Source organism: Leptonychotes weddellii, chromosome 15 (genome assembly GCF_054177405.1).
Source record: "Leptonychotes weddellii isolate Sample4059 chromosome 15, ASM5417740v2, whole genome shotgun sequence".
NCBI lineage: Eukaryota > Metazoa > Chordata > Mammalia > Carnivora > Phocidae > Leptonychotes > Leptonychotes weddellii.
The window spans coordinates 5,380,483-5,395,838 of record NC_138383.1 but is presented as its reverse complement, the minus strand read 5'-3'; the positions used below and the strand labels follow the sequence as shown (position 1 = coordinate 5,395,838).

General features: G+C 57.7%; 3 protein-coding genes across 13 annotated transcripts in view; 2 read left to right on the top strand and 1 right to left on the bottom strand.

Annotated features, from left to right (window-relative positions):
- Window positions 1–15,356, bottom strand: part of RECQL5 (RecQ like helicase 5) — a 35,130-nt gene that overhangs the window by 5,337 nt on the left and 14,437 nt on the right. The window lies entirely within an intron of this gene.
- ERLN (endoregulin) lies at window positions 1,399–14,647 on the top strand. Its single transcript, XM_081804507.1, has 3 exons — window positions 1,399–1,534; window positions 9,773–9,909; window positions 14,199–14,647. The coding sequence occupies exons 2-3, from the start codon at window positions 9,868–9,870 to the stop codon at window positions 14,385–14,387; spliced, it is 231 nt and encodes a 76-aa protein (XP_081660633.1). The 5' UTR covers window positions 1,399–1,534; window positions 9,773–9,867; the 3' UTR covers window positions 14,388–14,647.
- On the top strand, window positions 7,645–8,802 carry SMIM5 (small integral membrane protein 5). The gene is made up of 2 exons (XM_006728109.3): window positions 7,645–7,779; window positions 8,225–8,802. Exons 1-2 carry the CDS (start codon window positions 7,653–7,655, stop codon window positions 8,317–8,319), a joined length of 222 nt encoding a protein of 73 aa, XP_006728172.1. The 5' UTR covers window positions 7,645–7,652; the 3' UTR covers window positions 8,320–8,802.

Here is a 15,356-nt window from a genome sequence, read left to right as displayed (position 1 = left end):
CACAGATCTCTCAGGGCCCTTCCCAAGGGCCAGTCTTGCTGCAGGAATGTGGCACGGGGTAGGGGAGCCTGCGAGACTGGGCGGCAGAGGGAGAGCTGTCCAGGCACCACATCCCGGCCGGGGACAAGCATAGGTGGCGTCACTAACCAGAACGCCTCTCAACGTGGGCACCGCCTGGAACTGCAAGAAACACTTTCAGGAGCTGAGCCCCTGAGGGGCAGGCACCAGGAACAAGAGCTGATGGTTACACAGGCCCTAGGAAGTGGGGTCTGGCTGCCTTGTTTAGAGAATGCAGCTTTGAACGGCAGGAGATGGCAAGGGGGCCCAGGCAGCCACCAGAGGGCACTGTTCCTGCCACTCCTAAATCACCATGGGACTCTTTGCATCGCCAGTCTGTGCATCTGCACTGTGGCCGCCTGTCCAGCCTCTGGGAGGCTCTGGCATCCAAGTGGTGTGGCTACACGGTTGGCTTCCTTCCCCCCACCCTCCCTCAAGCCCGGACTCACTGGGGTTTTGTGCTCACACTCAAAGGGCTCCATTGAGAGCTCACAGATGCGGGCTGGGGTCGGCTCCTGTCCTGCTGGGGTGGCACAACCAACCAAATGTCAAAGGGCCCTGCCAGCCACTGAGCCCTGGAGCCCGTCCCTGCCAGCCAGGGCCAGGCGTGCGGGGACAGCTCCAGCAAACACCCATTGGAAAGACTTTGATCAGTAGGGTCCTCCCTCCTCCTGGGGCTGAGGAACACCAGGCACTTCCCCGGGCAAGCAGGCCACGTTCAGGTTACTCTCGAGTCACCCCCAAGTTCTTCCCCAAGATGCCTCCCCAGGGGGTTGGCCTTGTGGGTGGGCTGGCAGCTCCCCCACTATTCACTTTTTTTCTTCAGAGGGGCCAGAGGGCGGGACCAGCCAGGGAGTCTCCAGAGAGATAGGTTGGGGGCGATGGGCCCAGAGCCCTTCTGAGGGTAGGGAGGGGGCCCAAGAGCTGGGAGTGCTGTGCGGCCTCCCTCCGCCACCCCAAGGCTCAGGTGGAGCCTCCCAGGGAACAAGAGAGCGGACCTCCTCTTTTATCAGCTCCCGGCCCAGGCCCAGCCCATAATGGCTTAGCACACACCCGCCCAGAGGGAGAGGAGAGGAAGAGGAGGAACAGGAGAGCCGAGCGCGCCCAGCCAGACCTCCCAGGGGCAGCACAGCGCACAGGAGCCTGAAGCCAGCCGCCAAGGTCCCAGCAGGGATTCCCTCACCGGGGCAGAGGAGGCAGTGGCACTGCCCCCCCCCCCCACTTGGTGACCGCCCCATGTAACCTGACACTTGGATCTCCAGGACGACCAACAACAGAAAAGCTGAGGCCGAGACAGCAGCTGGCTGTCAGCAGCCGGGAGTTCCACACGCTCTGAGGAAGGCGCCCAGGGGCAGGTCAGGAAAGAGGCATCCGAGAAGGAAGGAAGAGGTGGTGGCTGGGCCGAAGACAGGCCCAGGAGGCTGCTGGGCTCCCCGGCACGTGCGGCTGCCCCCCAACCCCACACCCGAGTTCCTAGGTGAGTGGTGCCAGCCACAGATGATAGGGTTGCGGGGGGGGGGGGGGATGCGGGGCAGCCAGGGTCCCCTGCCCCAAGGGTGGAGAGCCACCATCTACCTGGAACACAGAGGCTCACGGGGGTGCAACTTCATTTAAACGTGGGCTCTCCCTTCTTTTGCTGGGACCCGGCACTGGGGGGACACGGGCTGAGTGCTTTCCTCCCGGCCTGCTGAGCACGCAGAGGGGCCCCGAGTGCCTGCTTACTCTGCAAGTTAGTTTAAGCTTGTTCTATTCGGGGGCTTAAACAAGGGATTTGGCCTTCCTGGCTTGGGAGAGAACTGCTGCCTGCCCGCTGAGCTTCCCTTTTTCCCAGGATCAATGCAGAGCCCTCTGTGTGCCTGCTTTCTCCCAGTGGAGGCGGCTCGGCGCAGGGTCTGCCCCGCCAGTTCGCGCCCCCCAGGAACGTGGCGGGACCCGCAGCAGCTCTGCCCATCTGTGTCCTGCATCAGCGAGGCAGCTGCCGCCTCGCGTGAGGGGCTTGGCCCACTCACTGCCAGGTGTCCTCAGCTCAGAGCTAAGCCCAGGTGCTCCTCCCTGGGCCCATTTGGAATCCCGTGAGCTCCCAAGTCTCCCTGAATGCTGCGCCAGAAGCATGAGGGCCTGACTCTGAGGGTGGGGTGGGGAGAAGGCGATGATGGTGAGGCTGGTGGAGGACCCGCCTGGTATTTGGCCCTCTGCCGTGCCACTGGAATGCTGAGCCCAAGACGGCTCTTCGAGCAGCCCCGGGGGCAGCCCCCTTGGGCAGGGCCCCATGAGCCGAGGCTGCCTGCTCCTCCTGCCTCCCTGCTCCCACCCTAGGGTTAAAGTCTCCCTTCCCCGCCCCCCAGATGTTTCCCCCAAAGCAAACAGGCTAATATCTACTTAGAAAGAAAAACAACAATCTAGGGAAAAGTGGAAACCAAGGATCAGTCCAAGTGTTCTTGGCTCATAAGAGGCTGTGGGATTTGGCCTGGGTTGGTGGCTGGGGAGACTAAAAGCCCTGCAGCGATGAGCCAGGCATGGCAGAGAGGGGCCAGGCGCCAGTTCCGTGTTGCAGGCAGTGGGCAGGGCTGGGTAAGGGAAGGGCGCAGCGGTGAGCCCAGGCCTACCCCTGCTGGCTCGGATCTGCAAGGCAAGCGGGTGGGGAGCTGAGTCCCTGCAGCCACAGGACATAGGTGGTCTGGGTCCCCTGAACACAGGTGCTGAGCTGGAACAGCAGGGTGATGCCTGGCTTCTGGGGCTGGGGGAACCATCCCTAGCAGCAGGAAGTGCCTCCTCCGGTCCTGGAAAGCCACGGGGTTAGGGAAGCAGGACTGCTCTGGGTTCAAATGTCTACTTCCCACAGCAACTTGGAGCCAAGGCAGAAAAGGGCATCATCTAAGGCTTGATGCAGTGCCCAGTGGACACCTCTGCCTTACTGGTCAGGCCCCTGGACCCCGCAAATCTGCCACAACCATCAGTTTGCCCCATCCTAGCTGTTTCTCAAACAAGACAGGGCCCGGTGGGGCAAGAGTGGCTGCAACCCACCATGACAAGATGACAGGGGCCCCGAGCCATCAGCACACCACTTATCAGTCGTAAACAGGCCGGCCTGCTGCCTGCTCTCTTCCACAAAGGGCCCCTGGGGTTGGAATATCAGTTTTGCAAGGAGGAAACAGGGAAGCTTCAGGACCCAGTGGCAGCTGTCTGGCCTGCAGGATGCCTGCCTGCTCTGTCACAAGGTTCTCTGTGCCAGGAGATGCCACACAAAGGAATGTTTTCTGGTCCCTCTCACTCTGCCAGCCTTCACCTCTGCCCGGCTCACCTCCCCTGCCATGGGCTGCCATTTCAGCCACTGAGCACCCTCCAAAGGTTCCTAGAAGGGCCACACACAGGCAGCCAAGGCTGCTCTCCCTTCCTGGGGCCATGGGAAGCCACTTGCTTAGGCTGCTTCCAACCAAAGCACTCCCGAGCCTCATAGGGCTGGGACGGACTCTGATTGCCTTGGTTCATGGGGAAGTACAGTTTTGGAAGGAGAATGGATGACCCTCCTATCTCCTTGAGATAGACCAGAAAGATAAACGCGATCATCAGTACCCGCTCTGGCCTTCCCTGTCTTCCTCCCTCCAAACCTGAGAAAGTAAAAGGGACAAGAAGCAGCCAGCCTCAGAGTACCCACGTTTCCTGGGTCACAGCTGGGAACTGGGACTCCCTACAGAACCACGGCTGAGGAACATACCGCACGGTCACCTGACGACTGCTGGTTATATTGGGCACCAGGCATCAGGCACCCCCCGGGCCTCTCTTTAAATAGCCCACTGGGAAGAGTGCCTGGGACCTGCTAGAATGTGCCTCCTCCCTCTTAGGAGAACAAGGTCCCTCCAGCTCCCATGGTACCCACTGAAGTTTATTCTGCTCAAGCCCAAGGTGGAAATGGCAGAACGTCAACTGAAAAAAAAGGGGGTTCCCTGTCAGCCTTCGGGGCAGAACCTCGGTTGTCCAGTGGCCCCATCCCGTTCATAGCCCAGACAGAATCAGTGAGCAGCCCGGGATGAAACCCCACAGCTGGTACAGCTTGCTAACTCAGCTCACCAGAGGAGCCCCGGGCGCAAAGGCACAATGCCATCCACGGCCACACGGCCACAGGCACGGCCTGCCACTAGCGTGGACGGGCATTCCTCCCAGAGTGGGGGCCCTATGCCCCAGAGTCCTCTGGGTGGGACTCTGTAGCGTCCTGACTTCATAATGCCTGGAGGATGGCCGACTTCAGAGCCAAAGCTTCTGACCAACGAAGCCCACCTTTCCTGCACAGCCAAGCAGCCTGGGCCCAACCTGCATCCTCCCTGCTCTGGGGATCACACCCCTCAGAATGGCCAGGTCTCCACACCGCTTCTTGCTCACAAGCAGAGCCCTCCCCTCCACAATCCCTCCCCGGGTCTTTGGACCTGGAAACACAAGTGAAAAAGCCGCTCTTGCCCAGGTGGCCTTTGCCCGCTTCCTCTTTCAAGGAGTCTCTGATGGCTACATTAGGCAATGCAGGCACAGGGCCAATCAGGCTGAAGAAGCCAGACCAAGCGGAGACGAAGAGGGGAGGAGAAAAGGTGCCCAACTCCTGAGCCCTGTGCAAAGTCTCCCCGGGGCTTTGCTGGGCACCTCTGTTCCCTCCTCCAGGAATGAGACCAGCAGGTAGGCTACTGCACTCCTGAAAACACGGGAATTGGGGATGCCCAGAGAGGCCCCAGAATGAGAGGGAACCACCCTCCTGGTGCAAGTCCACTTCACTGGTCAACAGGGGGCGGGGGCGGGGCGTGTTCAGTGTGACCAGAGAAGAGGGGCCCTACGCGTGGGAAGGAGTTTGGTGAATCTGAGACAAGATCTGGCCGTCTGGTGACAAGCTACATGTGGTTCTCAGAGAATAGGTGTGGCCCTGGCCTGGGCGTGAGGTGCCTGAATAAAAGCAGTGCTCCAGACTCATGAGTGTGGAATGGGGCTCATCAGGCAGAGCACACCCGCTTCTAAAGGGCTCTGGGGCCCTGGTCCCTGCACTGCGCCTACCGCATGGATGGTGCCCTCAGTAGGCCGCGCTGGGGGCTGACTTGCCTTGCCAGCCAGAGAGCAGGCTGCCTAAGATAGGCCTCCATGAGACAGCGTGGCGCAGTAGGGGGGCTGGCCAGGCTCCCCATCCTGCTGTGTGACCTCAGAGGAGCCACTTACTCTTCCTACTCTCCCAGCTCTGTTTCCCATACATAAAGGGAAGCAGGGATAGATGACCCGTGGCATTCTAGGATCCCGTGCCCCTTAGTACACTTGGAAACCGGGATCTTGATCTCCTTTGCAGAAACATGCTGACCCTGGGGTGGGGCGTGAGAGAAGAGGGGGGATCTAACTCCAGGAGCCTCCCACTTTTTTTTTTTTTTTTTAAGATTTTATTTATTTATTTGGGAGAAGGAATGAGAGAGAGAGCATGAGAGGGGTGAGGGTCAGAGGGAGAAGCAGACTCCCTGCTGAGCAGGGAGCCCGATGCGGGACTCGATCCCGGGACTCCGGGATCTTGACCTGAGCCGAAGGCAGTCGCTTAACCAAGTGAGCCACCCAGGCGCCCAAGGAGCCTCCCACTTCTGACAGGAAACCCTCTAATCCTCCAGGGACCCATCTGCCTGCTACCCTCACCATCACTTAAAACACAGCTCCCGTCTCCAGCCTGCCCCACCACCTGCCTTCACCTCACACACCACAAACATCCTGGGAACGCAGGACATAGATGAAGCTCCCCAGAGGTGTTTGGGGAGGGTCTCTGAAACAGTGTACAAGGGGGTACGACTGCCCCCAAAGGCTTCCTCGATGCTCCTGCAGTGGCCAGACGCCCCCCGCCCCGAGGGGAATCACATGTGCAGGGCCCCAACATGTGCCAGGATCTGGGCTAGCCACCGCTGTGCTTCCAGGAGTCAATCCAACAGCCTCGAAAGATGGGCATCTCCTCTCACGTAAAATGAGGAAAAGAAACAGACTCAGAGAGGCAAAGTGAGACACGTCCATGTCACAGAAGCGGGAAGGGGGCAGGCGGCATCGAAACAATGCCCCCTGGAGCGGCAGCTGACCAACGGAGAGCAGTTACCCTGTGGAAGAGGAGACACGGGAGGCACATGCCAGCTGCCGTCCAGGTCCCGAAGGCCCGCGAGGCAGAAGAGGGCTACAAGTGTCCTGTGTGACCACGGGCGGGACCAATGAGGTGAGGAGGAGGTCCCACCTTACAACGATCAGCGCTGCTCCAAGAAGGAAGACAGTAGGCTGCCATAGCAGGTGGGAACCCCCCATCTCACCAAGAGAGGCTCACAAAAAGGCTGCATGCCAAAAGGAGTGCAGGGAGCCAGGTACAGGGTAAAAGGTTCAAGCAGACGACCTTCAAGGTAGTTCTAAGACAGCTCTACTGTGGCGGGAGTCCCAGCAGTGACCGGCTTCCAAGACTGCAGCCATCTCAGGAGAACCTGCCTGGCCCCGACCCAGGACGAGGCAGCAGTAATTAGATCCTCAGGTCTGGCACGAGCCCCTGGCCACCTGTTACCCTCCCTTGGATTAGAGCTGCCTTGGTGAACAAGTTCAGGCTGGGTTGGCACAAGCTGTCCCTGGTCCATCTCTGAAGAGGCACTTGCTCCCTTGTGTCCACTGATGGGCTGAGGCCGGAGGGGAAAGACACTGACATCGAGCACGCCCCAACTCACAGTCCCAGCCTGGACCTTCCCCTTCAGCCTGTCGGGCACCCTTGGACAGGAAGAAGCTCTCAGTCAGGGGCCTGGAGGGCTGAGTTGCCACATAGCTGGGGCAGGGGTAGGGGCAGAGGGGACTCTCCTGGCCTGAACCAGCAGAGGAGGGGCTGGTAAACCAGGCTGATCCCATCCTGAGAGGATCCCCTTGGGAAAAACTGCAGGAACACAACGTCATCTCTTCCTCCTCAAAGAACACTGAATGAGTAAAGAAATTGGGCTGGGGGGGGGGCCCTGAAGGGGCTCAGACCACCTCCCCATTAGCTCTCACCTCCAGCTGACCCTAGCTAGAAGCCCCCATGTGCATGCTGGAAGAAGAACCTGATCCTTCTGCCCCACATATGATGGGAGGCAAGAGTACCAGGCTGGAATCCTAAAGCCCAGTCTCCCTGCTGGGAACTGGGGAGGCACCCAAAGTCCTGAAGGACCCAGGGGTCACCAGGGGAGCTGTGCCAGCCCTAGGCGCCCCAGCAAAACCAGGAGTGGTGCCTGAGACAAAGGAATGTAACAGTGAAGTCACCCCACCTCGAAGTCGGGAACCCTGGCCAACCGTGGCCGGCTGACAGACCTCTCCTGTGTCTGGCTGTGCTGGGCAGCCCCCATGGCAGGGCCTCGGGCTCCCTGCCGTCACCAGCTTCCCCCACCACGGGTGGTGTCAGCTGGGTCGGGGCTGAGGGCCCCAGTGGTTCCCTCCCCGCTCATGAGCCACAGGGGTACAGGGGTGAGACCTGACGAACTCGTTCTGCGGGCTGCAGGTGGGTGGGGCCTCCCAGCCCTGTCTCTGCTCAGCACTCCCGGCAGGAGCCCGGCAGGAGCCCGGCAGGAGCCCGGCAGGAGCCCGGCAGGAGCCGGCGCACCATGGCAGCTGCCAGCTTTGTGCAGGAGATGCGCTCCATGGGTGAGAAGCTGCTGCTCAAGCTGCAGAGACTACCGCAGGCCGAGCCTGTGGAGATCGTGGCCTTCTCGGTCATCCTCCTTTTCACAGGTAAGCTGGGGCTCTCCCATTCTCCCCGGCGGCCCTGGCTCTTCCTGGCATCCGGGAAAGGTGAGACCGTGGTGCTGGCCAGAGGGCTGGCCAGGTGTCCCCCAAACCGAGGAGAAGCAGATGTCCCTGGGGGAAAGCCAAGGGACCGCCCTAATCCTCGACAAGCTGCTCCAGTGATGGGGTGGTGCTGGAAGCAGGGCCCAGAGGCAGCCCGGAATCCCAACCAGGGATGGAAGGAGCGAGGCTGTGGGCAGCGGAGGAGGCAGGACAGGGAGGTCAGGGCCCCGTGGCCGGCACGGGGACAGCCGACACCTCCCACCAGACTCTCTTTGGGCAAAGATCCCGCACACCTCCAGAGGGGTTTCCTTTCAAGTCGGGTGTGTGTGCTCCCCTCCGCCCCCCGCCCGAGCTTCCCGTACTCTCTGCTTCTCTCTCCCCCACCCAGCTACCGTGCTGCTGCTGCTGCTGAGCGCCTGCTGCTGCTGCCACGCTGAGCGCAGACGCGGGAAGGTCCATGCCCGGCCCGTAACCCCACCGTGAGGGGCAGACATGAGGACGGCACGTTGGCGAGGAGGCTGCCAAAGCCATGACCCCAGGTGCCACCTGGCCCTGTGGCCCTCAGCCCACAAGACGGCACTCCGTGGCCCCAGCTCCGGCCCTGCCCGGGAACCCGCCACCTGCAGCCTTACCAAGGAAGCAAGGGCTGGGACAGCCACCAAACTCTGACCTGCCAGGGAACCCCAGGGGGCCGGGGAGGAGTCAACTGTTTCAAACACCAAGTAAACAAAAACGGGATTCTTTCCCAACCTGCACCTTTTAACAAAACACAGAAGCAGGGTCCCCATACTTGGATGGAGAACAGCCTGCATCTGTGGGGAGCTGGCCCTTGGGGCCCCCACGCCAAAGAGGGGCTTTGTGCAATAGCTACTGGATCCCAAGCTTCCCACCAGAGGGGAGCATGTCAGTATTCTGCTCCGGTATTTGCCCATTTCTTTCCCAGTAAAAGCTTTCTGTTTATGTGTTTCTGCGGCGCCAGACACCCTGGCCTGGGCTCGGTGCTTCTGAAGGGCAATGTGCCAGAATTCCAGGGGTGTGGCCGGTGACTGTCCTTGCCAGGCCTCTGCACTCCCTGTGCCCACGAAAGCTGGAAAAACACACAGGCAGGAATGCCATGCAAGAGGGAACCAGGGGAAGGGTGAGGGTGAAAGTCCCGTCGGCAGCAACTGCTAACGAGCTCTGGCTCCAGATGCCCCCACTGCATGGACCCGGGTTCTGGGCTCAGGAAGGCCGCTCCACAGCTTCTGCCACCGCTTACTTTACCTGCACACCCCACACCAGCGGGCTCAGGCCACCGGGTCTTCCCAAACTTCTGGAGTCAGAGAAGAGAGGTCAGGCCCCTACTGTTGTCCATAACCTGCATCCTGACCCCTCAGTCTTTTCCCCATCGTGGGCCAGGCTGTCCGGGAGGAAATCCTCACCCCGCCACTCACCAGCTGTGTGAATGCGGGTTAGTGATTCGACCTCCTCGAGCCACATTTCCTCCCCTCTGAGACTTCGCTAACCCCGGTAGCTGCCTCCTGGGGCGAGCTTGTGAGGAGAAACTGAGATGATCTTCAGCAAGCACTTGGCACAGTACTGGGCATATCCTAAGAGCTCTGGAGATATGAACCATCGTCATTATCTGCCCCTCTAAACAAGAGCAACATGGACCCATTTTAAGGATTGGCCCTGCCACAATGTAACACCACCCTGCCTCCCTCCCTTCAGTTCACTTTCTCTTCCAGGTAGAGCTGCCAACCCAGGAAAGAGGTTGGGGGAGTCAAAAAGCTCTCCGTGGTACCTCCCCCTCCATCCCCGCTGGTCCCCCAGAGTCACTAGGGGTGGAGCCCTATCTAGAAAAATGGAGTGCAGAGGGGATGCCGGGCAGGTGGGAGAAACTCTGGCTGGTTTCACTTCCTGGTGTCCACTGACTTGTCTGACGGGTTTGGTTTAGGTTGAAGACCCAGAGAGGAAGTACTTCCACACAAAAGAAAAGAAATTCAAGAACCAGCCTGTACCCACCCCACAAGAACGGGATTCAGAATAACAATGGTAACGATGAGGATGGTGAAGGTGGCAGGTGATGATCAGGTTGGCTGAAATTCCCTGAAGGCTTATGTGTGCTTGGTCACTGCCTAAAGCATTTTTTTTAAGATTTATTGGGGGGGGGGGCAGGGAGGGCACAGAGGAAGAGTGAGAGGGAGAAGCAGTCTCCCCACTGAGCAGAGTCCGATGTGAGGTTGGATCCCAGGACCCCGGGATCATGACCTGAGCCGAAGGCAGACGCTTCACCAACTGAGCCACCCAGGCGCCCCAAGCCTAAAGCATTCTGATGCAGGTGATTTTGTTTGATCACAACAGCCTCAGTGCCATGGGTACCATTATTATCCCTATTTTAGACATGAGGAAATTGAGCCTTAGCGACACTGGGTCACTTTCCTAAGTTTAACCAGCTAAAGAGTGGCAGAGCCAGCCCACCCAGCTGCAGAACCCCTGCCCACCACACCCAGGCCCTGAGGCCTCCCAGCTGCAGTACAGATAAGGCTCCCATCCCATTATCCTCCATCAACCGATCTTAGATCCCACACCCAAAACTGTCTTAAAATCACCTCCCTGTGAGTGGGTGGAGCCCGAAGAAGTAAGAGCTAGGGTGGGGCCCAACTAGGTCTCCCTCCCAGAAGGAAAACAGGGAAGGTGGAAGGGACCCAGATGGGAAACCCTGCCCTTTTCAGTCCAGGCACCAAGAGCTGGAGGGGCCCCAGGAAGCCCTCAATTGAGGAGATGCTCAACAGCAGGGCAGCCCAATTCCCATGGGCCTCTCCCTTAAGCAAGTTTACATCAGCACTAAGAACGTCCCTTCTTGAGGCTGTGCCTCTTTGCTAGGAGATTCTGGCTCCATGGTCTGACTGCCAAGAGGTGGCGACCATGGGCTGTTTCTTTGGCATTCTCCTCCTCCTAACTGCTGAGCCCAAATAAGATGCCATCCTTGCGCTGCTGGGAAGGCTCACTCCTTCCCACTTGGCAGCAAACTGGCCCACGCAGAGCCCCACCACTAACGGCTCCCCACGGCAGTCCTGGGCAGGCTTTGGTCCCACTCAGCTCAACAAATCAGATCGGCTCCAGCGCGAAAGCAGCCTGGCACATTCCCAGCACGGGGCTTCTAGGGAAGAGAGGCAGGGAGAGGAAGCAGCAATCCCCCCATTGTGGGAAAGAACAAAAAGAGAGGTACAGCAATGGTGGCCATGGAAGGGGAGGCCAGCAGGCTGTCTGCGCCCTGAAGGGCATCTGGCTATCACAGGTCTCCATTCCTACCACCAGGCCCACTGGAACAAGCCACCCCCAAGTCTGCCTGCGCTCATTGCTGCACCGATTTCCCAGCTTCATCAGGCCTCCCCTGACTCTGGCCTCTACTCCACAGGAGCCTCTCGCTTCCTCCAAAGGTCCACACTCAAGATCTGTGCATTTTACCGGCTATTATGCCTTATCAGAAACCACAGTAGAGCCCCGGGTACAAGAATCTCATTAGCAAAACCTGGCAGAGAGCACATAAAACACTCTTCTCCTAAATCTGTTTTCTCAAGCATTAATGTTCAAGAGCAACCTACAGTAAAAATCTTCACGACATAGTTGCCTGTGGGTAACACAACTTCCAGACCCAAAAACTGAGGACAATTTTGTTCTCAAAAGTAGTTTCCTCACCCTCCTCAGGACCTGCTGCCTGCCATGAAACACCGTCCCCTGGTCCTACCTCTTCCGTGGTCTTCATGCCTCAACCTAACCTCACTCCTTACGGGGGATCCCCTCCGCCCCCAGGCCAGGCTACACCACACACACCAACAGCATTCTCCACCTCTTCCCATAATGTTCCCTTCATGATGATCATTTCCATAGGATTTTCTGATCAGGGCCAGCAATTAACTGGAAGAGTTGGTTAAAGCCACTTTTGTGTACATGACACAAAACGTTCCCCATGCATCTCATTTTAAATGGAAACATATACGTGCACATTTCTTGGCCAATCTTTTTGCTGTAGGGCCAACGCCTCTCCTCCGAGTGTGGGGTTTGCTGGCCAGAGTTCCTATATTGGCTATTTGCTAACTGTGGTTACCATAAAGCAGAACAAGAACTTAAAAGACATCCACAGAAATCGGCGTGTGAAATCCTGGATTTTTGCAACATGTTTCCAGTTGTCTTGCCACATCTGTTTTGACAGACATACTGAGTGATTCCAAAGTCATTCCAAAGTGGTCAAATAGGTGCTTATAGCAACAACTCCCACCACCACCCCCCCGGACCCCACACTACCCCCGCCCCCTTGAGGTGTGGCAGGGAGCTTCCGAGCTCAGTCTCTGCAGCCAAGCTCCACAGCTGGGTTTAAACCCCCGAGCAGTTACTTCTTAGTTGGATGACCTTGGGTGAGTTGCTTCACCTCGGTGCCTGCTCCCCAGCTGTAAAACTGGGGTTTCGACGATTCCTGTTGCTCCATGTTTTTATGTAACATTAAGTGTGATTATGTCAGTACAACAAGGACAAATGCCACAAACAGGTTTGGGAACAAACAGCTGACTCCTGATAAGCATCCAACTTCACTGATGGAGGAAGTAGACGGCTGTGCTAGAGACCAGCCTGCCGGTTGGAAGCATTCAGCAGCCAAGGGCATGCGTCAGTATGTTTTACGGAGGGAAACTTGAAACATCAGGTGAGCCCATGACAGTCAAGAAGGACTTTACTGAACTCGCTCATCATCTGTCTCCTCCAACCCCGGCTGCACGTTAGCCTTGGCCCAGAGGCTTTATAGAGCACGGGGCTCTGACTGCCCAGAGACTGAGCTAAGTGATACCAGGCAGGGCCCAGATGATTCTAATGAGCAGGGCTGAGGACCAGCGAGCTAGAATGGAAGGCTGGATGGGCAGGACTTGCCTCACTTGGTTCACAATGGACATGAGGTACCTCGCGCAGTTCCTGGCCACACCAAGCACTTGAATCCTAACTTTTAAGGAATAAATGGTGGCTGCTAGGTTTCCAGTTCTGCTTCCTCGCTGCCCCATCCATCACACCAGTGGGTAGGACCCAACCACATGAAGCAGCTGAGAGGCCAGCAAAGGCACTAGGGAAAAGTTAGCCTTCACAGGACCCTGGGGCCTCAATGGTGATAAAGACCTCGTTCCAGAAGGCGCCAGCTAGAGCTAGTTAACCATTCACCAGCCCCACAGCACCGCAGGAAGAGAGCAGCCCGGGTGCGGCTCCAGCCCAGGGCTTCCTGGAGTCCTGGGCTTCCTGTGCTCTGGCCCGGACCTCCCAGTCCACAGGCTGGCAGCTAGACAGAGAGGAGAGGCAGGACCCAGCCACAGGTAAGGCAGACAGGTGGCCTGACGCAAGGGTCCTGGATCCAGTCTCCTTCCCCACCCTACCCCAAGCCTGACTTCTCTCGGTGAGGACGCCTGAACATACTACCCTGAGCAGCCCCCAAAACGACATCACAAAAAGAACAGAACGCAGCTGAAGGGGTAAGTATGAAAGGCAGAAGAGGAAGGCAGTTGCTAGGCAACAGGCCCTAGCCCCCTTTGTTCGCTCCCGTGACAGCAATGAGGTCTGGTCAGGGCTACTTGGCCATGACAACACCTTTTCCTCCCAACAGTCAGGGTGCGGCTTGGGCCCCCAAAGCGTGGGGTCTGCAGGATTACCCTGACCGGCCCGCTCTTAGGACACGGGAGTGTTAACAGCAGAATCAGGTAGTGACTCCTTCCTTCTTGCCGCTACTCCCCTCAACTGGCTCCCGGCCCGCAGCCTGCCCACCTGAGCTGCTTCAAGATTAGCTAGTTCGGGGTGCCTGGGTGGCTCAGTCGTTAAGCGTCTGCCTTCGGCTCAGGTCATGATCCCGGGGTCCTGGGATCGAGCCCCGCATCGGGCCCCCTGCTCCGCGGGGAGCCTGCTTCTCCCTCTCTCACTTCCCCTGCTTGTGTTCCCTCTCTCACTGTGTCTCTCTCTGTCAAATAAATAAGTAAAATTTAAAAAAAAAAAAAAGATTAGCTAGTTCTTCTGTTTCCAGCTGCCTCCCGGGGAGCTTACTGAGGCCTCGGCTGGACTCAGTCCACTCCTTGACTCTGATGCTGATCTCTCAAAATGCTTCCCAAATGTTTGGCAGTTGAGGCAGGGAAAACAGCAAGGATCTGTAGCGGTGCGTTTTAGATTCTAGCTGAGTAGATCTCAGGGATGGGAAAGTTCTTGCTCACACCAGGGCGTCGAGCCCAGCATCCCTGCAGAGGTGGGACAGCTGGTCTGAGACCGCTCCAGAGGATGAAGTGGGGGTGGACAGCAGCTCCTGGGACAGGGCCTTGGAGAGGCCCTGGCACTCAAGGCCTCTGTCCCCTCTTTTCCAGGTTCACATGGACAAACTGACAAACCAGAAGCTCATGTGGAATGATGAGTTCTGGCAGAATCCATGGGACCAGGGAGGCCTGGCAGTGATCAGCTTATTCATCACCATGATCCTGTTTCTCATTGTGTTCGCCATTATATTTGGTTTACTCCCTCCACTTAAGAAGGTCAACCGGTGTGAAGAGTCGTGACCTGACTTTCTGGGGGCCAAGAAGGGGCCCACCTGTTAACTCTCAAAACACCATGTACCTTTTCTTCAAAGCCCTTTTAAGAGTCTGCAATTATAGGGGCGCCTGGGTGGCTCAGTCGGTTAAGCGACTGCCTTCGGCTCAGGTCATGAACCCAGGGTCCTGGGATCGAGCCCCGCATCGGGCTCCCTGCTCGGCGGGGAGTCTGCTTCTCCCTCTGACCCTCCTCCCTCTCATGCTCTCTGTCTCCCATTCTCTCTGTCTCAAATAAATAAAAAATAAAATAAAAATCTTTAAAAAAAAAAAAAGAGTCTGCAATTATACATACATGTTAACGTAATTAATTAATTAACTAATGTGACTGTCTAGTAAGTGCCTGTCTTCCCCACTGAACAGAAAACCACAAAAGCAGGGGATGGGTCTCTTTCTGCTCACCACTGTATCCCCATACCCAATGTACCTGGCGCGGAGTCCGTTTCAAACAATATTTGTTGGTTGAATAAATGAATGAATGAATAAATGATCAAACAAATGGATAGACAGAAAGATGCTGGGCTGCCGGCTCCCCCAGACCACAGTCCCTAGATGACAGCGCCCAGTGCAGTTGAGGCCCAAACACAAAGTTGTTCTCCTATCTCAGACAAGGTACAGAGGCCTCTAAGCTGGAAGTTGCTTCAACCTAATGACGGTTCCTTTTGACACTAAGAGACGAAGAGCACCGTCCGGAGTGAACAAATGCTTGTCACGGCCACAGCTGGACATGGAGGAGAGCGGAGCACCGCTGGATGCCCCGCCCCGACCTCATTCATACTGACCTGAGTGTCTCTGCCACTGGTCCCAGAGATGCCCAGGTCTCCCTCACAGGGTCCCACAGCCCCCACGCACCACAGACCACCCTACGACACCATCTTTGTAGACGTGTAACTGCCTCTGCCAAAGCCGCCACACCGGCCTGGCCTTGGCAGCCAGGTG

Bases quoted from the DNA above. Each gene is read 5' to 3' on its own strand.
- SMIM5 (XM_006728109.3), top strand. From the start codon at position 7,653: ATGGCAGCTGCCAGCTTTGTGCAGGAGATGCGCTCCATGGGTGAGAAG. The intron at 7,780-8,224 runs GTAAGCTGGGGC...TCCCCCACCCAG, and splicing joins GGTCATCCTCCTTTTCACAG to CTACCGTGCTGCTGCTGCTG.
- ERLN (XM_081804507.1), top strand. From the start codon at position 9,868: ATGGTAACGATGAGGATGGTGAAGGTGGCAGGTGATGATCAG. The intron at 9,910-14,198 runs GTTGGCTGAAAT...CCTCTTTTCCAG, and splicing joins AGGTGGCAGGTGATGATCAG to GTTCACATGGACAAACTGAC.